At 50.3% G+C, this 22705-nt stretch overlaps 1 protein-coding gene across 1 annotated transcript; it reads right to left on the bottom strand.

Moving 5' to 3' along the window:
* Window positions 1–2542: 2542 nt before the first annotated feature.
* LOC119956383 (parvalbumin, thymic-like) lies at window positions 2543–21121 on the bottom strand. The gene is made up of 5 exons (XM_038783554.1): window positions 21035–21121; window positions 19340–19407; window positions 12625–12757; window positions 7628–7737; window positions 2543–2750 (listed from the first exon to the last, which is right to left on the bottom strand). The coding sequence occupies exons 2-5, from the start codon at window positions 19398–19400 to the stop codon at window positions 2725–2727; spliced, it is 330 nt and encodes a 109-aa protein (XP_038639482.1). The 5' UTR covers window positions 19401–19407; window positions 21035–21121; the 3' UTR covers window positions 2543–2724.
* Window positions 21122–22705: the final 1584 nt, after the last annotated feature.

Raw genomic sequence — 22705 nt, 5'->3', positions numbered from 1 at the left:
TAACACACGTCAAGTTTTATGATCAGTATTGCCTGAGGGACCAACACGATCAGTTGAAATGATCACATGATTAAGCTTGATGAGTCAATGTGCAAAAGAGACACAAGTTTTTTTATAGTGTAGATTATTTTGGTCTTAGGAAAGGCATTCATTTATTACTATTAGCCTTTATCTAACTAGTTTAAAGATTGTTTCTTAAATGTAGAATTGAGTGAAGAAATTTAAAGATGTGATGGGATTTTCATAGACGGTGGAATCCAGACCTCCGATCATAGTTTCAGCAGAGTCGACAGAGAATCAGTTTGTTTGTGAGATTGGGAGAAGCCAATGATAGTTACACAACACTTTGAACTCTTTCCTGATCTCAGGCAACAGAGATGTCCAATTTTGGCCTTTACTGACCAGCACTGGGTGAGGGTTGAGCGTTGCTGATTCATCCTGATTTGATCTCTTGAGCTTGCTTGGTGTCTGTATCAGTATAGTCATGTTTCTGATTAAATAAGAGTGTAAAGTCTTTGAATGCAAATCAGACCAAAACATATGGAGCCGTAACTTCCGAGTCTTCCAGCGTCGGATTGGGAGGCGATTACCCCAAAGATGCGCTGGGGAACCCTGCTCAGAACCTCATGGGTATGGTTTGTGCAGCAATTGCCCAAAAGTGCAAACTTTCCCCTGGGCAATTGCCCTCCACCGGGAACTATCCGAAACTGTGATTTAAGTTGCAAACTTTGGATAGTCCTGCCAGGGTTACGCCAGCAGTTACCCTGAAAAAGTTAGAGGAATTAAAACCTCTTCCAGTATCTGGGTAACTATTGTACTGACCCTCACAAGATTGCCCCCCCCCCCCCCCCCCCCAACCCCTCAACGACCCACACTCACAGGATGCCCCCGACCCCCTCAGGGGTGTGCCCACGCTGCTGGACTATTTCTCTTCCTCCCACCCACGGGGTTCTTCTCAACTGCAAGGGTCTTCCCCCAATCCCCCCAAACCAGAGCCGAGACTATCCCACCCGCAGGCTCAATCCAACCACGGCAGCAGTCGCTGCGAACATGGGACGGAGCTGGAATTCGAAGCTGGGCCCCAGGGGGCGAGCTCACCAGGCCCAAGTCGGGTAAGACGGGCAAAGAACAAAATCCACGCCAAGTAGTGGGTTAGCCCTGTTGCCTCACGGCGCCGAGGTCCCAGGTTCAATCCCGGCACTGGGTCATTGTCCGCGTTGAGTTTGCACATTCTCCCCGTGTTTGCGTGGGTTTCGCCCCCACAACCCAAAGATGTGCAGGGTAGGTGGATTGAACACGCTAAATTGCCCCTTAATTGGAAAAATGAATTGGGTACACTAAATTTAAAAACAAAATCCACTCAAGTAGTTGGGCGCGGAGTGACAATCCGATACACATTCCCCTCTGAGGAAGTTACGGCTGAATAATTACCACATTCCATTGTACTCAAAATCTATTGATTACATTATGTTTTGATTATAAAATATAATAAAGGTGTTTGTTTTCCCCAATGACTGTGTTTATTGAGTAACTAGTGATGAAGGAATGTCCCTTTTTAAAATTGGGATAACTATTCTAATCCCATTTCCCAGCACTTGGCCCATAGCCGTGTCTGTCCTGGGATCGCAAATGCACCTCTAAATATTCAATGTTGTGAGGGTCTCTGCCTCCACCCCCCTTTCGGGCAGCGAGTTCCAGACTCCTGCAGATGCCGTGAATTGAACAGAAGGATATAATTGTTGAGAACTGTGGGGCGCGATTCTCCCACCTGGCGTGGGGTCGGAGAATCGCGGGAGTGCCGGGCGAATCACGGCACGCCGCCCTGGCACCCGCACGCGATTCTCCCACCCCCCCCCCCCAAAAATGGCATGTCGCGTTTTGCGACAGGCCGCTCGGAGAATCGCCACTCCGGTCGAGCGCCGATTCTCTGGCCCGGATGGGCCGAGCGGCCTGCCGAACCCGACCGGTTCACGCCGCCATCAACCACGCCTGGTCGCTGCCGGCGTGAACAGCGCGCGACCGTTGCGTGTGGGGCCTGTGGGGGGCGGAGGGAGGATCGAGCACCAGGGGGGTGCTCAGGAGGGGTCTGGCCCGCGATCGGTGCCCACTGATCGGCGGGCCGGAGTCTCTGAAAGACGCACTCTTTTCCCTCCGCCGCCCAGCAAGATCAATCCTCCATGTCTTGCGGGGCAGCGGAGGGGAAGACGGCAACCGCGCATGCGCGGGTTTCACTCGGGCGTCGGCACTTTGTCTCCCTTTGGGAGAATTTCGCCCGTGGTATTTTGGAGTTCACATCCCCGGTTGTGTGTCGCTGATAAACGATATTGCCAATTGATAAAGGATTGGAACAGGGTGTGCTGTGGAGAGTGAAAGGTCAGCCATAGCTTGTCCTGGAAGTGATTAAAACTCAAGCCCACTGATCAGTGCTACCCACCATGCCGCCCTGGAACATCTGCAAGTTATCCAATTGTTGCTGATACTTGGTCCTGAGGACCACCCACACACTCTCCACTCATTACGCAGCAATAAAACAATGCTGAACAACAGTTTACAAAGAGACTTTTATTGTTCTTAATTAAATTAATCGCCATCTGGATTGAAGAGATTAACAACCAGGTACGACTTGTCGAAATTGGATTCGCACATTGACTTTGCACAATTCCAGGGGTGATGCAGACTCTGGGTTCGGGATAGTCTGGAGCTAATGTTCCTCTGGAATCCTCTTCATGTAGTTACCAGATTCTGGAATTCTGCAATATCAGAACAGCTACTTACACATAGAACATAGATCATAGAACATAGAACACTACAGCGCAGTACGGGCCCTTCGGCCCTCGATGTTGCGCCGACCTGTGAAACCATCTGAAGCCTATCTGACCTACACTATTCCATTTTCATCCATATGTCTATCCAGTGACCACTTAAATACCCTTAAAGTTGGCGAGTCTACTACTATTGCAGGCAGGGCGTTCCACACCCCTACTACTCTCTGAGTAAAGAAACTGCCTCTGACATCTGTCCTATATCTCTCACCCCTCAATTTAAAGCTATGTCCCCTCGTGTTGGTCATCACCATCCGAGGAAAAAGACTCTCACTGTCCACCCTATCTAACCCTCTGACTATCTTATATGTCTCTATTAAGTCACCTCTCAGCCTTCTCCTCTCTAACGAAAACAACCTCAATTCCCTGAGCCTTTCCTCGTAAGACCTTCCCTCCATACCAGGCAACATCCTAGTAAATCTCCTCTGAACCCTTTCCAAAGCTTCCACATCCTTCCTATAATGTGGTGACCAGAACTGCACGCAGTACTCCAGGTGTGGCCGCACCAGAGTTATGTACAGCTGCAGCATGACCTTGTGGTTCCGAAACTCAATCCCCCTGCTTATAAAGGCTAGCACACCATATGCCTTCTTAACAGCCCTATTAACCTGGGTGGCAACTTTCAGGGATTTATGTACCTGGATGCCGAGATCTCTCTGTTCATCTACACTACCAAGAATCTTGCCATTAGCCCAGTACTCTGCATTCCTGTTACTCCTTCCAAAGTGAACCACCTCACACTTTTCCGCATTAAACTCCATCTGCCACCTCTCAGCCCAGCTCTGCAGCTTATCTATGTCCCTCTGTATCCTATAACATCCTTCAGCACTATCCACAACTCCACCGACCTTCGTGTCATCTGCAAATTTACTAACCCATCCTTCTACACCCTCTTCCAGGTCATTTATAAAAATGACAAACAGCAGTGGCCCCAAAACAGATCCTTGCGGTACACCACTAGTAACTGAACTCCAGGATGAACATTTGCCATCAACCACCACCCTCTGTCTTCTTTCAGCTAGCCAATTACTGATCCAAACCGCTAAATCACCTTCAATTCCATACTTCCTTATTTTCTGCAATAGCCTACCGTGGGGAACCTTATCAAACGCCTTACTGAAATCCATATACACCACATCAACAGCTTTACCCTGATCCACCTGTTTGGTCACCTTCTCAAAAAACTCAATAAGGTTTGTGAGACATGACCTACCCTTCACAAAACCGTGTTGAGTATCGCTAATCAACTTGTTCTTTTCAAGATGATTATAAACCCTATCTCTTATAACCTTTTCCAACATTTTACCCACAACCGAAGTAAGGCTCACAGGTCTATAATTACCAGGGTTGTCTCTACTCCCCTTCTTGAACAAGGGGACAACATTTGCTATCCTCCAGTCTTCCGGCACTATTCCTGTCGACAAAGACGACATAAAGATCAAGGACAAAGGCTCAGCAATCTCCTCCCTGGCTTCCCAGAGAATCCTAGGATAAATCCCATCTGGCCCAGGGGACTTATCTATTTTGACATTTTCTAAAATTGCTAACACCTCCTCCTTTTGAACCTCAATTCCATCTAGCCTGGTCGACTGAACCTGAGTGTTCTCCTCGACAACATTGTCTTTCTCCAGTGTAAACACTGACGAAAAATATCCATTTAATGCTTCCCCTATCTCCTCTGATTCCACACACAACTTTCCACTACTATCCTTGATTGGCCCTAATCTTACTCGAGTCATTCTTTTGTTCCTGATATACCTATAGAAAGCCTTAGGGTTTTCCTTGATCCTATCCGCCAACGACTTTTCGTGTCCTCTCCTCGCTCTTCTTAACTCTCCCTTTAGGTCCTTCCTGGCTAACTTGTAACTCTCAAGTGCCCTAACTGAGCCTTCATGTCTCATCCTAACATTTTTTTTTTTTTTTTTTTTATAAATTTAGATTAGCCAATTATTTTTTCCAATTAAGGGGCAATTTAGCGTGGCCAATCCACCTACTCTGCACATTTTTGGGTTGTGGGGGCGAAACCCACGCAGACACGGGGAGAACGTGCAAACTCCACACGGACAGTGACCCAGAGCCGGGATCGAACCTGGGACCTCAGCGCCGTGAGGCGGTTGTGCTAACCACTAGGCCACCGTGCTGCCCGTCTCATCCTAACATAAGCCTTCTTCTTCCTCTTGACAAGTGCTTCAACTTCCTTAGTAAACCACGGCTCCCTTGCTCGACAACTTCCTCCCTGCCTGACAGGTACATACTTATCAAGGACACGCAGTAGCTGTTCCTTGAAAAAGCTCCACATTTCGATTGTACCCATCCCCTGCAGTTTCCTTCCCCATCCTATACCTCCTAAATCTTGCCGAATAGCATCATAATTGCCTTTCCCCCAGCTATAATTCTTGCCTTGCGGTATATACCTATCCCTGCCCATTGCTAAAGTAAACATAACCGAGTTGTGATCACTATCACCAAAGTGCTCACCTACATCTAAATCTAACACCTGGCCGGGTTCATTACCCAGTACCAAATCCAATGTGGCCTCGCCCCTTGTTGGCCTGTCTACATACTGTGTCAGAAAACCCTCCTGCACACACTGCACAAAAACTGACCCATCTATAGTACTCGAACTATAGTATTTCCAGTCAATATTTGGAAAGTTAAAGTCCCCCATAACAACTACCCTGTTACTCTCGCTCCTGTCAAGAATCATCTTTGCAATCCTTTCCTCTACATCTCTGGGACTATTCGGAGGTCTATAGACAACTCCCAACAGGGTGACCTCTCCTCTACTGTTCCTAACCTCGGCCCATACTGCCTCAGTAGACGAGTCCTCAAGCGTCCTTTCTACCGCCGTAATACTTTCCTTGATTAACAATGCCACACCCCCCCCTCTTTTACCATCTTCTCTGTTCTTACAGAAACATCTAAATCCTGGAACCTGCAACAACCATTCCTGTCCCTGCTCTACCCATGTCTCCGAAATCGCCACAACATCGAGATCCCAGGTACCAACCCATGCTGCAAGCTCACCCACCTTATTCCGGATGCTCCTGGCGTTGAAGTAGACACACTTCAAACCAGCGTCCTGCTTGCCGGTGCCCTCTTTCGAACTTTTAACCCTATCCCTGACCTCACTACTCTCAACATCCTGTACACTGGGACTACAATTTAGGTTCCCATCCCCCTGCTGAATTAGTTTAAACCCCCCCGAAGAGCACTAGCAAATCTCCCTCCCAGGATATTGGTACCCCTCTGGTTCAGGTGAAGACCATCCTGTTTGTAGAGGTCCCACCTACCCCAGAATGAGCCCCAATTATCCAGGAAACCAAAACCCTCCCTCCTGCACCATCCCTGTAGCCACGTGTTCAACTCCTCTCTCTCCTTATTTCTTACTTCGCTAGCACGTGGCACGGGTAACAACCCAGAGATAACAACTCTGTTTGTTCTAGCTCTCAGCTTCCACCCTAGCTCCCTGAATTTCTGTCTCAAATCCCCATCTCTCTTCCTACCTATGTCGTTGGTACCTATGTGGACCACGACTTGGGGCTGCTCCCCCTCCCCCTTAAGGATCCCAAAAACACGATCAGAGACATCACGAACCCTGGCACCTGGGAGGCAACACACCAACCGTGAGTCTCTTTCGTTCCCACAGAACCTCCTGTCTGTTCCTCTAACTATGGAGTCCCCAATGACAAGTGCTCTGTTCCTCTTCTCCCTTCCCTTCTGATCAACAGGGACAGACTCTGTGCCAGAGACATGTGCCCCATTGCTTACCCCTGGTAAGTCGTCCCCCGCAACAGTATCCAAAACGGTATACTTGTTATTGAGGGGAACGACCACAGGGGATCCCTGCACTGCCTGCCGGTTCCCTCTGCCTCCCCTGACGGTAACCCATCTACTTTCTTCTTTTACCTGAGGTGTGACTACCTCCCTATAACACCTTTTTGTTCAGAAAGTTATTTTGTGCCCCATCCCACTCTCCAAAATTGGGAAGCAGCAAATGACAAAACCACGAGACAGCCACTCGCTGACCACAAGATCATTTAGCAGAGATACAACCAAAACTTCACCTTCCAAATTGCCCTAGCTCCTGGGGGGGTCAGGCTGGCTTCTGGTTGAAAGTTAGTGCCCGTGGAACTGTACCCCAGTGAGAGTCAGCACCTTCAGGAACTGTGTCCCAGTGAGAGTCAGCACCTTCAGGAACTGTGTCCCAGTGAGAGTCAGCACCTTCAGGAACTGTGTCCCAGTGAGAGTCAGCACCTTCAGGAACTGTGTCCCAGTGAGAGTCAGCACCTTCAGGAACTGTGTCCCAGTGAGAGTCAGCACCTTCAGAAACTGTCCCCCAGTGAAAGTCAGCACCTTCAGGAACTGTGTCCCAGTGAGAGTCAGCACCTTCAGGAACTGTGTCCCAGTGAGAGTCAGCACCTTCAGGAACTGTGTCCCAGTGAGAGTCAGCACCTTCAGGAACTGTGTCCCAGTGAGAGTCAGCACCTTCAGGAACTGTGTCCCAGTGAGAGTCAGCACCTTCAGGAACTGTGTCCCAGTGAGAGTCGGCACCTTCAGGAACTGTATCCCAGTGAGAGTCAGCACCTTCAGGAACTGTCCCCCAGTGAGAGTCAGCACCTTCAGGAAAGAAGGAAAATTACACAAATTTGGCACAATAATTTGCTTTTGAAGCAACACTTTTCAATTTGCCTTTGCATAAAATGAACCATTCCTTGAGCTTACAGTCAGTAACTCTCAGAAGGTCTATGTACGTGTCGGGTGTGAGGAGTGGGCAAGTTATTTGTTTATGTTTAAACGTTTACCAGAAAAATCGATTCTCCCATCACCATTCACGTCTCCAGCCGATACAAAACTTTTCGCTTCAGAGTCACTCAGAGCCCGTGCTTCTGGACAGAAATTCTGAAGAAATGACCTTCAATAGGAAAAAAAACAACCCCTGCATCAGAACCTTGAGAGAGGAGACAGATTAACAGGACAGCAGTGTGTCTATTTATGTGTTGTGTCTGTGTGGGGCTGGCCTGTGATGCTGTTAGATATCCTGCTGCCAGTTCCAGCCAGTGTCAATTTTTTATTATTATTGTCACAAGTAGCCTCACATTAACACTGCAATTGGGCAGCATGGTGGCACAGTGGTTAGCATTGCTGCCTCACGGCGCCGAGGTCCCAGGTTCAATCCCGGTCAATCACATGTCCGTGTGGAGTTTGCACATTCTCCCCGTGTCTGCATGGGTTTCATCCCAAAACCCAAAGATGTGTAGGGTAGGTGGATTGGCCACGCTAAATGTCCCCTTAATTGGAAAACAATAAATTGGGTACAGTAAATTTTTTCAAAACCAAAAAAACACTGCGATGAAGTGGGGCGGCACGGTGGCGCAGTGGGTTAGCACTGGGACTACGGCGCTGAGGACCCGGGTTCAAATCCCGGTCCTGGGTCACTGTCCGTGTGGAGTTTCCACATTCTCCCCGTGTCTGCGTGGGTTTCACCCCCACAACCCAAAGGTACAAAGAACAAACAAAGAACAAAGAAAAGTACAGCACAGGAACAGGCCCTTCGGCCCTCCAAGCCCATGCCGACCATTCTGCCCGACTAAACTAAAATCTTCTCCACTTCTTGGGTCCGTATCCCTCTATTCCCATCCTATTCGTGTATTTATCAAGATGCCCCTTAAACGTCACTATCGTCCCTGCTTCCACCACCTCCTCCGGCAGCGAGTTCCAGGCACCCACTACCCTCGTGTAAAAAACCTGCCTCGTACATCTCCTTTAAACCTTGCCCCTCACACCTTAAACCTATGCCCCTTAAACCTAAGACCGCTATCAGCGTCCATCGTTCCAGTGAGAACAAACCGAGTTTATTCAACCGCTCCTCATAGCTAATGCCCTCCATACCATGCAACATCCTGGTAAATCTCTTCTGCACCCTCTCTAAAGCCTCCACATCCTTCTGGTAGTGTGGCGACCAGAATTGAACACTATACTCCAAGGGCGCGATTCTCCGCTCCCCACGCCGGGTGGGAGAATCGCGGGAGGGCCCCCCAACAAATTTCACGCCCCCCCTGGTGCCCCCCGCGATTCTCTCCCCCCTCCCCCCCTGCTTGGAAGAATCGCCGTTTTTCACGGCGAGCGCCGATTCTCCGACCGAGCGGCCGGCCGTTCGCGGCTGTTTCACGACGGCGGCAACCACACCTGGTCGCTGCCGTCGTGAAACGGGAGTGAGAAGCCCGTTTGGGGCTTGTAGGTGGCCTAGAAAGGAAAGAGCACCACGACTGTGCTCGGGAGGGGACAGGCCCGCGATCGGTGCCCACCGATCGTCGGGCCGGCGTCCAAATCAGACGCACTCTTTCCCCTCCGCCGCCCCGCAAGATCAAGCCGCCACGTCTTGCAGGGTGGCTGAGGGGAAAGATGGCCACCGCGCATGCGCGGGTTCATGCCGTCAGCGTCATGATGTCAGCCGTGTATGCGCGGGTTGGAGCTGGCCAACCTGCGCATGCGCGGCTGACGTCATTAGGCCCGCCGGCCGCGTCATTCTCGGCGCGACGCCCGGCGGCCGAGATTTATGGCGCGCCGTTCCTAGCCCCGCCGGGAGGGGAGAATAGGGGGCGAGGAGCGGCCTCCGAGGCCGTCGTGAAACTCGGCCGAGTTCACAACGGCCCCCCCGATTTTTCCCGGGAGCGGAGAATTCCGCCCCAAGTGTGGCCTAACTAAGGGGCTGTTTAGCACTGGGCTAAATCGCTGGCTTTGAAAGCAGACCAAGGCAGGCCAGCAGCATGGTTCAATTCCCGTACCAGCCTCCCCGAACAGGCGCCGGAATGTGGTGACTAGGGGCTTTTACAGTAACTTCATTTGAAGCCTACTTGTGACAATAAGCGATTTTCATTTCATTTCACTAAGGTTCTATACAGCTGCAACATGGCTTGCCAATTCTTCTACTCAATGCCCCAGCCAATGAAGGCAAGCATGCCGTATGCCTTTTTGACTACCTTCTCCACCCGTGTTGCCCCTTTCAGTGACCTGTGGACCTGTACACCTAGATCGCTCTGACTGTCAATACTCTTGAGGGTTCTACCATTCACTGTATACTCCCTACCTGCATTAGACCTTCCAAAATGCATTACCTCACATTTTTCCGGATTAAACTCCATCTGCCATCTCTCCGCCCAAGTCTCCAAACGATCTAAATCCGGCTGTATCCTCTGACAGTCCTCATCGCTATCCGCAATTCCACCTACCTTTGTGTCGTCTGCAAACTTACTAATCAGACCATTTAAATTTTCCTCCAAATCATTTATATATACTACGAACAGCAAAGGTCCCAGCACTGATCCCTGCGGAACACCACTAGTCACAGCCCTCCAATCAGAAAAGCAGCTTTCCATTGCTACTCTCTGCCTTCTATGACCTAACCAATTCTGTATCCACCTTGCCAGCACTCCTGATCCTGTGTGACTTCACCTTTTGTACCAGTCTACCATGAGGGACCTTGTCAAAGGCCTTACTGAAGTCCATATAGATAACATCCACTGCCCTACCTGCATCAATCATCTTTGTGACCTCTTCGAAAAACCCTATCAAGTTAGTGAGACACGACCTCCCCTTCACAAAACCATGCTGCCTCTCACTAATATGCCCATTTGCTTCCAAATGGGAGTAGATCCTGTCTCGATGAATTCTCTCCAGTAATTTCCCTACCACTGACGGAAGGCTCACCTGCCTGTAGATTTAGATTTAGAACAGTACAGCACAGAACAGGCCCTTCGGCCCTCGATGTTGTGCCGAGCAATGATCACCCTACTCAAACCCACGTATCCACCCTATACCCGTAACCCAACAACTCCCCCTTAACCTTACTTTTTAAGACACTACGGGCAATTTAGCAAGGCCAATTCCACCTAACCTGCACATCTTTGGACTGTGGGAGGAAACCGGAGCACCCGGAGGAAACCCACACACACACGGGGAGGACGTGCAGACTCCGCACAGACAGTGACCCAGCCGGGAACCGAACCTGGGACCCTGGAGCTGTGAAGCATTGATGCTAACCACTATGCTACCGTGCTGCCCCTGTAGGTCCCTGGATTATCCTTGCTACCCTTCTTAAACAAAGGAACAACATTGGCTATTCTCCAGTCCTCCGGGACATCACCTGAAGACAGTGAGGATCCAAAGATTTCTGTCAAGGCCTCAGCAATTTCCTCTCTGGCCTCCTTCAGTATTCTGGGGTAGATCCCATCCGGCCCTGGGGACTTATCTACCGTAATATTTTACAAGATGCCCAACATCTCGACTTTTTGGATCTCAATGTGACCCAGGCTATCTACACACCCTTCTCCAGACTCAACATCCACCAATTCCTCCTCTTTAGTGAATACTGATGTAAAGTATTCATTTAGAACCTTGCCCATTTCCTCTGGCTCCACACATAGATTCCCTCGCCTGTCCTTCAGTGGGCCAATCCTTTCCCTGGCTACCCTTTTGCTTTTTATGTACGTGTAAAAAGCCGTGGGATTTTCCTTAACCCTATTTGCCAATTACTTTTCGTGACCTCTTCTAGCCCTCCTGACTCCTTGCTTAAGTTCCTTCCTACTTTCCATATATTCCACACAGGCTTCGTCTGTTCCCAGCCTTCTAGCCCTGACAAATGCCTCCTTTTTCTTTTTGACGAGGCCTACAATATCTCTCGTTACCCAAGGTTCCCGAAAGTTGCCGTATTTATCCTTCTTCCGCACAGGAACATGCCGGTCCTGAATTCCTTTCAACTGACATTTGAAAGCCTCCCACATGTCAGATGTTGATTTACCCTCAAACATCCTCCCCCAATCTAGGTTCTTCAGTTCCTGCCTAATATTGTTATAATTAGCCTTCCCCCAATTTAGCACATTCACCCTAGGACCACTCTTATCCTTGTCCACCAGCACTTTAAAACTTACTGAATTGTGGTCACTGTTCCCAAATTGCTCCCCTACTGAAACTTCTACCACCTGGTCGGGCTCATTCCCCAATACCAGGTCCAGTACAGCCCCTTCCCTAGTTGGACTGTCTACATATTGTTTTAAGAAGCACTCCTAGATGCTCCTTAGAAACTCTGCCCCGTCCAGGCCCCTCGCACTAAGTGAGTCCCAGTCAATATTGGGGAAGTTGAAGTCTCCCATCACAACAACTGTTGATTTTACTCATTTCCAAAATCTGTCTACCTATCTGCTCCTCTATCGCCCGCTGACTGTTTGAAGGCCTGTAGTAAACCCCCAACATTGTGACTGCACCCTTCTTATTCCTGATCTGCAGGTTGATGCGCAGGGCAGGTGGATTGGCCATGCTAAATTGCCCCCTAATTGGATAAAGAAAAATTGGGTATTCTAAATTTACAAAACAAAACAAAAAACACTACAAAGAAGTTACTGTGAAAAGCCCCTAGTCGCCACATTCCGGCGCCTGTTCGGGTACACTGAGGGAGAATTCAGAATGTCTAATTCACCTAACAGCACGTCTTTCGGGACTTGTAGGAAGAAACCGGAGCGCCCGGAGGAAACCCACGCAGACACGGGGAGAACATGCAGACTCCGCACAGACAGTGACCCAAACCGGGAATTGAACCCGGTTCACTAGCGCTGTGAAGCAACAGTGCTAACCACTGTGCTACCGTGCCGCCCAAGTATGACATCTCAATAAAAGTAAGTACTCCTTCCCCAGTGGCTACTTCCGGTTTCCCAGTTACATTCCCTGTCTGCAGTGTGGTTTTCCTACTCTCACACCTGTTATTATTTCAAGTTAGTATTTCAAACAAAGTCAGTCGGTTCCATACTTGAGCTCGCTTTTCTCTATGAAGCCACTTTTGTCGTTGTCAAGAATGCCGAAGATTTTCTCCATCTCTTGTGCGGATTTCGTGGCCAGGCCTGATGTTTTGGAGAATTTCTTGAGGTGGAAGGTGCCAGGAGCTGAAAGAGGACAGAGTTAGTCACAGGAAGGCAGCTGATGCACCTCATTATGAGGACAGAACTCTCAGTTCAATACCGTTGGGAAGGAAAATGGTGTGGACAAGATCTTATCAAATAGTGAAGCAGTCCCGAAATGGCCACAACCTGCTCCGAATTCACAGATTCTTCTTTTTTAAATTTAGAGGCCCCAATTCATTTTTTCCAATTAAGGGGCAATTTAGCATGGCCAAACGGCCTATCCTGCACATCTTTGGGTTGTGGGGGCGAGACCCACGCAAGCACGAGAATGTGCAATCTCCACACGGACAGTGACCCAGAGCCGGGATTGAACCTGGGACCTTGGTGCCGTGAGGCAGCAGGGCTAACTCACTACTGCGAGTGGATTTTGTTCTCTGCCCGTCTTACCCGACTTGGGCCTGGTGAGCTCCAGACAGAAAAATGTGTCACAGACAGGGTCAATGTGTCACAGACAGGGTCAATGTGTCACAGACAGTGTCAATGTGTCACAGACAGGGTCAATGTGCCACAGACAGGGTCAATGTGTCACAGACAGGGTCAATGTGTCACAGACAGGGTCAATGTGTCACAGACAGGATCAATGTGTCACAGACAGGGTCAATGTGTCACAGACAGGGTCAATGTGTCACAGACAGGGTCAATGTGTCACAGACAGAATCAATGTGTTATAGACAGAATCAATGTGTTATAGACAGGATCAATGCGTCACAGACAGGGTCAATGTGTCACAGACAGAATCAATATGTTATAGACAGGATCAATGTGTCACAGACAGGGTCAATGTGTCACAGACAGGATCAATGTGTCACAGACAGAATCAATGTGTCACAGACAGGGTCAATGTGTTATAGACAGGGTCAATGTGTTATAGACAGGATCAATGTGTCACAGACAGGATCAATGTGTTATAGACAGGGTCAATGTGTCACAGGGTCAATGTGTCACAGACAGGGCCAATGTGTCACAGACAAGGTCAATGTGTCACAGACAGGGTCAATGTGTCACAGACAGGGTCAATGTGTCACAGACAGTGTCAATGTGTCACAGACAGAATCACTGTGTCACAGACAGGATCAATGTGTCACAGACAGGGTCAATGTGTCACAGACAGGGTCAATGTGTCACAGACAGTGTCAATGTGTCACAGACAGGATCAATGTGTCACAGACAGGGTCAATGTGTCACAGACAGGATCAATGTGTCACAGACAGGGTCAATGTGTCACAGACAGGGTCAATGTGTCACAGACAGAATCAATGTGTCACAGGCAGGGTCAATGTGTCACAGACAGGGTCAATGTGTCACAGACAGGGTCAATGTGTCACAGACAGAATCAATGTGTTATAGACAGGGTCAATGTGTCACAGACAGGATCAATGTGTCACAGACAGGGTCAATGTGTCACAGACAGGGTCAATGTGTCACAGACAGAATCAATGTGTCACAGACAGGGTCAATGTGTCACAGACAGTATCAATGTGTCACAGACAGAATCAATGTGTTATAGACAGAATCAATGTGTTATAGACAGGATCAATGTGTCACAGACAGAATCAATGTGTCACAGACAGGGTCAATGTGTCACAGACAGGGTCAATGTGTTATAGACAGAATCAATGTGTCACAGACAGGGTCAATGTGTCACAGACAGGGTCAATGTGTCACAGACAGGGTCAATGTGTCACAGACAGGGTCAATGTGTCACAGACAGGGTCAATGTGTTATAGATAGGGTCAATGTGTCACAGACAGAATCAATGTGTTATAGACAGGGTCAATGTGTCACAGACAGTGTCAATGTGTCACAGACAGGGTCAATGTGTCACAGACAGAATCAATGTGTCACAGACAGGGTCAATGTGTCACAGACAGGGTCAATGTGTCACAGACAGAATCAATGTGTCACAGACAGGGTCAATGTGTCACAGACAGGGTCAATGTGTCACAGACAGAATCAATGTGTCACAGACAGGGTCAATGTGTCACAGACAGGATCAATGTGTCACAGACAGAATCAATGTGTTATAGACAGGGTCAATGTGTCACAGACAGTGTCAATGTGTCACAGACAGGGTCAATGTGTCACAGACAGAATCAATGTGTCACAGACAGGGTCAATGTGTCACAGACAGGGTCAATGTGTCACAGACAGAATCAATGTGTCACAGACAGGGTCAATGTGTCACAGACAGGGTCAATGTGTCACAGACAGGGTCAATGTGTCACAGACAGAATCAATGTGTCACAGACAGGGTCAATGTGTCACAGACAGGGTCAATGTGTCACAGACAGAATCAATGTGTTATAGACAGGGTCAATGTGTCACAGACAGGATCAATGTGTCACAGACAGGGTCAATGTGTCACAGACAGAATCAATGTGTTATAGACAGGATCAATGTGTCACAGACAGTGTCAACGTGTCACAGACAGGGTCAACGTGTCACAGACAGTATCAATGTGTTATAGACAGGGTCAATGTGTCACAGACAGTGTCAACGTGTCATAGACAGGGTCAATATGTTATAAACAGGGTCTCAATCATGTTCCATCTGCTCCAAGGAAAACAGCCCCAGCCTATCCAAACTTCTTTCCGAGCTGAAACTCAGACATCATCCTGGTAAATCTCCTCGCACCCTTCCCAGTGCTATCACATCCCTCCTATAATGTGGATTCAGAACTGTACACAGTACACTAGCTGTGGCCTAACCAACATTTTTATTACAGTTCCAGCATAACCTGGTTTAGGGGCTGGTTCAGCATAGTGGGCTAAACAGCTGGCTTGTAATGCAGAACAAGGCCAGTAGCACGGTTCAATTCCCGTACCGGCCTCCCAAACAGGTGCCGGAATGTGGCGACTCGGGGCTTTCACAGTAACTTCATTGAAGCCTACTTGTGACAATAAGCGATTATCATTATTACCTCTCTGCTCTTAAACTCTGTGCCTCGGCTAATAAAGGCAAGTATACCAGGTGCCTTCTTAACCACTGTATCCACCTGCTCTGCTACCTTAAGGTACCGGTGTACATGCACAGCAAGATCCCTCTGATCCTCGGTGCTTCCCAGGGTCCTGCCGTTTATCCTGTATTCCCCTTTGCCTTGTTTGTCCTGCCCAAGTGGATCACCTCACACTTATCCGGATTGAATTCCATTTGCCCCTGACCATCCCGTCTGATCAGCCCGGCTGTATCCTGCTGTAATCGGAGGCTATACTCCTCACTATTCACCACCCACCGATTTTCCAATCATCCACAAACTTATTGATGAACCTCCGACATTCATATTTAAATCATTTATATAAACCACAAACAGCAACGGCTCCAACACTAATCCCTGTGGGACCCCAACACTGATCCCTGTCCCCAACACTGATCCCTGTGGGGCCCCAACACTGATCCCTGTGGGACCCCAACACTGATCCCTGTCCCCAACACTGATCCCTGTGGGGCCCCAACACTGATCCCTGTGGGACCCCAACACTGATCCCTGTGGGACCCCAACACTGATCCCTGTGGGACCCCAACACTGATCCCTGTGGGACCCCAACACTGATCCCTGTCCCCAACACTGATCCCTGTGGGACCCCAACACTGATCCCTGTGGGACCCCAACACTGATCCCTGTGGGACCCCAACACTGATCCCTGTGGGACCCCAACACTGATCCCTGTCCCCAACACTGATCCCTGTCCCCAACACTGATCCCTGTCCCCAACACTGATCCCCGTCCCCAACACTGATCCCTGTCCCCAACACTGATCCCTGTCCCCAACACTGATCCCTGCGGGACCCCAACACTGATCCCTGTGGGTCCCCAGCACTGATCCCTGTGGGGCCCCAACACTGATCCCTGTGGGACCCCAACACTGATCCCTGTCCCCAACACTGATCCCTGTCCCCAACACTGATCCCTGTGGGGCCCCAACACTGATCCCTGTGGGACCCCAACACTGATCCCTGTGGGACCCCAACACTGATCCCCGTCCCCAACACCGATCCCTCTGGGACCCCAACACTGATCCCTGTGGGACCCCAACACTGATCCCTGACCCCAACACTGATCCCTGTGGGGCCCCAACACTGATCCCTGTGGGGCCCCAACACTGATCCCTGTGGGACCCCAACACCGATCCCTGTGGGACCCCAACACTGATCCCTGTCCCCAACACTGATCCCTGTGGGACCCCAACACTGATCCCTGTGGGGCCCCAACACTGATCCCTGTGGGACCCCAACTCCGATCCCTGTGGGACCCCAACACTGATCCCTGCGGGACCCCAACACTGATCCCTGTCCCCAACACTGATCCCTGTCCCCAACACTGATCCCTTCGGGACCCCAACACTGATCCCTGTGGGACCCCAACACTGATCCCTGTCCCCAACACTGATCCCTGTGGGACCCCAACACTGATCCCTGACCCCAACACTGATCCCTGTCCCCAACACTGATCCCTGCGGGACCCCAACACTGATCCCTGCGGGACCCCAACACTGATCCCTGTGGGACCCCAACACTGATCCCTGTCCCCAACACTGATCCCTGTGGGACCCCAACACTGATCCCTGTCCCCAACACTGATCCCTGTGGGACCCCAACACTGATCCCTGTCCCCAACACTGATCCCTGTGGGACCCCAACACTGATCCCTGTGGGACCCCAACACTGATCCCTGTGGGACCCCAACACTGATCCCTGTCCCCAACACTGATCCCCGTCCCCAACACTGATCCCTGTCCCCAACACTGATCCCTGTGGGACCCCAACACTGATCCCTGTGGGACCCCAACACTGATCCCTGTCCCAAACACTGATCCCTGTGGGACCACAACACTGATCCCTGTCCCCAACACTGATCCCTGTGGGACCCCAACACTGATCCCTGCGGGACCCCAACACTGATCCCTGTGGGACCCCAACACTGATCCCTGTGGGACCCCAACACTGATCCCTGTGGGACCCCAACACTGATCCCTGCGGGACCCCAACACTGATCCCTGTGGGACCCCAACACTGATCCCTGTCCCCAACACTGATCCCTGTGGGACCCCAACACTGATCCCTGTCCCCAACAGTGATCCCTGCGGGACCCCAACACTGATCCCTGACCCCAACACTGATCCCTGTCCCCAACACTGATCCCTGTCCCCAACACTGATCCCTGCGGGGCCCCAACACTGATCCCTGACCCCAACACTGATCCCTGTCCCCAACACTGATCCCTGTGGGACCCCAACACTAATCCCTGTCCCCAACACTGATCCCTGCGGGACCCCAACACTGATCCCTGACCCCAACACTGATCCCTGTCCCCAACACTGATCCCTGTGGGACCCCAACACTGATCCCTGTCCCCAACACTGATCCCTGCGGGACCCCAACACTGATCCCTGTGGGACCCCAACACTGATCCCTGTGGGACCCCAACACTGATCCCTGTCCCCAACACTGATCCCCGTCCCCAACACTGATCCCTGTCCCCAACACTGATCCCTGTGGGACCCCAACACTGATCCCTGTGGGACCCCAACACTGATCCCTGTGGGACCCCAACACTGATCTCTGCGGGATCCCAACACTGATCCCTGCGGGACCCCAACACTGATCCCTGTCCCCAACACTGATCCCTGTCCCCAACACTGATCCCTGCGGGACCCCAACACTGATCCCTGTGGGACCCCAACACTGATCCCTGTGGGACCCCAACACTGATCCCTGCGGGACCCCAACACTGATCCCTGTGGGACCCCAACACTGATCCCTGTGGGACCCCAACACTGATCCCTGCGGGACCCCAACACTGATCCCTGTGGGACCCCACTGGACACATGCTTCCAGTCAGAAAAAACCCTCGCCCATCACCCTCTGCTTCCTGCCACTCAGCCAATTCTGGATCCAATTTGCCAAATTTCATTGGAGCCCATGGGCTCTTACCTTCGCTGTCAGTCTCCCATGTGGCACCTTATCAAAAGCCCTGCTGAAGTCCAAGTCGACTACATCCAATGCATTTCCCTCATCGACACACCTGGTCACCTCTTTGAAAAGTTCTCTCAAGTTGATCAGACATGACCTTCCCTTAACCAAACCACGCTGACTGTTCCTGATTAATCCCGGCCTCTCCAAATGCAGATTCGTTCTGTCTCTCAGAATTGCTTCCAATAGTTTCCCCACCACTGAGGTTAGACTGACTGGTCTGTAGTTTCCTGGTTTATCCCTTCCTCCCTGCTTGAATAATGGAACCACATTGACTATCCTCCAGTCCCTCGGCACCTCTCCTGTGGCCAGAGAGGAATTGAAAATGATTGCCAACGCCCCTGCTACTCTCTCCCTTGACAGGGTCCATGTGTCACAGGCTGCGGTCAAGTTACAGGTGAGGACCGAGCCACACATAGCTGCAATGTGAGCTGAGATTGATTATCTGAATGAACAATGTGGGAATGATTGGGGTAACTGACGCTGGATTAGGGAGGGTGAAGTGAATCCCACAAGTTTGAATGAGGCTTTAGGGGAACCTGGAAATTCAGGAATCATTCAGAGATAATGAGGAATTTTGGGAAGTGACTTTACCGTTACATTCAGCGAGAGCAGCGGCCACGTCATCAGCAGTAAGGAAATCAGTGATCTTCATTGTAAACCTGCGAACAAGACGTGATTGTACACATTACAGCCTGGAATAAACTGACGGAATATTTCAAGCTCATTCATTCATTGAGCAAGCATCCGAGCCCCTTCACAAAGGGGAGACGGGGGGCACTGATAATGTCACTGGACTAGTAATCGGGTGGCCCAGGTTAATGTTCTGGGACAAGGGTTCATGGCATCTCGTAGAATTTTAATTCACGTGATAACCTAGATTTAACATTAGTCTCAGTAATGATTTTTTTCTTTATAAATTTAGATTACCCAGTTATTTTTTCCAATTAAGGGGCAATTTAGCGTGGCCAATCCACCTACCCTGCACATCTTTGGGTTGTGGGGGCGAAACCCACGCAGACACGGGGAGAATGTGCAAACTCCACACGGACAGTGACCCCTGGTCGGGATTGAACCTGGGACCTCGGCACTGTGAGGCAGCAGTGCTAACCACTGCGTCACCGTGCTGCCCCTAGTCTCAGTAATGATTTTTTTTTTATAAATTTAGAATATCCAATTCATTTTTTCCAATTAAGGGGCAATTTAACGTGGCCAATCCACCTAACCTGCACATCTTTGGGTTGTGGGGGTGAAACCCACGCAGACACGGGGAGAATGTGCAAACTCCTCACAGACAGTGACCCGGGGCCGGGATTCGAACCCGGGTCCTCAGCGCCGTAGGCAGCAATGCTAACCACTGTGCCACCGTGCCGCCCGTCTCAGTAATGATGACCATGAAACCATTGTCGATTGTTGTAAAAACCCATCTGGGTCACTCGTGTCCTTTAGGGAAGGAAATCTGCCGTCCTTACCAGGTCTGGCCGACTTGTGACTCCACATTAATGCCCCCTGCAGTGATGTGGCAAGCCCCTTCGTTTAAAACAATTAGGGATAGCAACCCCCACATCCCATGAATTTTTTTTTTTTTAATTTAGAGTACCCAATTATTTTTTCCAATTAAGGGGCAATTTAGCGTGGCCAATCCACCTACTCTGCACATCTTTGGGTTGTGGGGGCGAAACCCACGCAGACACGGGGAGAATGTGCAACTCCACACGGACAGTGACCCAGAGCCGGGATCGAACCTGGGACCTCAGCACCGTGAGGCGGTTGTGCTAACCACTAGGCCACCGTGCTGCCCCACATCCCATGAATGATCAATTTTTTAAAAACTGGTCACTCTCTCTCTTTCACTCTATGAAGATCTCTGTTTCACTCTGACTCGCCAACACTAAACGCATTCAAATGGTCATTGGATAGGCATATGGACGATAAGGGAATAGTGTAGAGGGACTTTAAAGGGGTTTCACAGGTCGGCGCAACATCGATGGCCGAAGGGCCTGTACTGTGCTGTAATGTTCTATGAGTTAAATTTCTCCGATTCGCTCTCTCTCTCTCTCACAGGGAGCACATTGAACTCTCATCCATCAGTAAAATTCTGAGCAATCCTGTTTCTGTAGCAAATTGAGAAGCATTAATTCCCCTCTTGCAGCTGAAGAGTATGAAGATCACCTTGGACCTAAAACCTGTGACTGTAAGATTTTTTTCACCCTCCTCACAAAGTTGCCGGACAAACGTCTTAGCGTATTTCTGATGACAATCTAACAAAGTAGATTAAATAACACTTACCCTTGTGTTGCTCTGTGTCTAAGGCAGGTGGTAGAGATTTGAGTGCGTTGCCAATTGCGATGTTGGGTTTATATACTGGACCATCCTGCACCGTGTTCAATGGCAGTTACAAAGAGGAGGAGTTCCACAACATGTAAACTATTGCAGTGGTGTGAAAATGGGTCTGTTGAGGTCAGAATTTGCCCCTGTTTACACGATATACAAAGCTGAACCCTTCATGTTAACACAGGCGCCTCACTGAAACAGACGATCTGGCCATTATCACACTGATATTTGTGGATTTCGCTGTACCCAAGTTAATCCCAACATTATAACAGTGAGAGTATTTCATTGTCAGGGAAGCTATTGGGACATCCCAGCACTTTGCAAGTAAATAGATTTGCATTTATAGAGCGCAATAAGGTACAACTTGAAGTGCAGAAACTGTTGTGAGAAGCACAGCAGCCAGTGCTTACACAGCACGATCCCACACACAAAAAGCAATGAGATACTGATCAACAACCTGTTTGTGCTGTTATTGGTTAAGAGGGGAATGTTATTATGGAGATTGGAAGTGTTCCGAGCTTTTCTTCAAATAATACTCTGGGAGCTCATACCTTTCACATCTATGACACATTCCGAATCCCTGGAGCTGGAGGAGGAGGCTGAACAACAGCAAGGTATTCGCTCAGTACTGACCCTCTGACAGTGCGGCACTCCCTCAGTACTGACCCTCTGACAGTGCAACACTCCCTCAGTACTGACCCTCTGACAGTGCAGCACTCCCTCAGTACTGACCCTCTGACAGTGGAGCACTCCCTCAGTACTGACCCTCTGACAGTGCAGCACTCCCTCAGTACTGACCCTCTGACAGTGCGGCACTCCCTCAGTACTGACCCTCTGACAATGCAGCACTCCCTCAGTACTGACCCTCTGACAGTGCCGCACTCCCTCAGTACTGACCCTCTGACAGTGCAGCACTCCCTCAGTACTGACCCTCTGACAGTGCGGCGCTCCCTCAGTACTGACCCTCTGACAGTGCGGCACTCCCTCAGTACTGACCCTCTGACAGTGCGGCACTCCCTCAGTACTGACCCTCTGACAGTGCAGCACTCCCTCAGTACTGACCCTCTGACAGGGCAGCACTCCCTCAGTACTGACCCTCTGACAGTGCGGCACTCCCTCAGTACTGACCCTCTGACAGGGCGGCACTCCCTCAGTACTGACCCTCTGACAGTGCAGCGCTCCCTCAGTACTGACCCTCTGACAGTGCGGCACTCCCTCAGTACTGATCCTCTGACAGTGCGGCACTCCCTCAGTACTGACCCTCTGACAGTGCGGCACTCCCTCAGTACTGACCCTCTGACAGTGCAGCACTCCCTCAGTACTGACCCTCTGACAGTGCGGCACTCCCTCAGTACTGACCCTCTGACAGGGCGGCACTCCCTCAGTACTGACCCTCTGACAGTGCGGCACTCCCTCAGTACTGACCCTCTGACAGTGCGGCACTCCCTCAGTACTGACCCTCTGACAGTGCAGCACTCCCTCAGTACTGACCCTCTGACAGTGCGGCACTCCCTCAGTACTGACCCTCTGACAGTGCAGCACTCCCTCAGCACTGACCCTCTGACAGTGCAGCACTCCCTCAGTACTGACCCTCTGACAGTGCGGCACTCCCTCAGTGCTGACCCT

Source organism: Scyliorhinus canicula, chromosome 23, assembly GCF_902713615.1.
Source record: "Scyliorhinus canicula chromosome 23, sScyCan1.1, whole genome shotgun sequence".
NCBI classification, from domain to species: domain Eukaryota; kingdom Metazoa; phylum Chordata; class Chondrichthyes; order Carcharhiniformes; family Scyliorhinidae; genus Scyliorhinus; species Scyliorhinus canicula.
The sequence above is the reverse complement of the archived record's forward strand: the minus strand, read 5'-3'. Positions and strand labels throughout refer to the sequence as shown.

What these genes read in the sequence shown, in the direction of transcription:
- LOC119956383 (XM_038783554.1), bottom strand. Translation starts at nt 19,400, where the DNA reads ATGAAGATCACTGATTTCCTTACTGCTGATGACGTGGCCGCTGCTCTC. An exon ending in TGCTCTCGCTGAATGTAACG is followed by an intron (nt 12,758 to 19,339) that starts GTAAAGTCACTT and finishes GTCCTCTTTCAG; the next exon opens with CTCCTGGCACCTTCCACCTC. An exon ending in TGGGAGAATCGATTTTTCTG is followed by an intron (nt 2,751 to 7,627) that starts GTAAACGTTTAA and finishes CTGATATTGCAG; the next exon opens with AATTCCAGAATCTGGTAACT.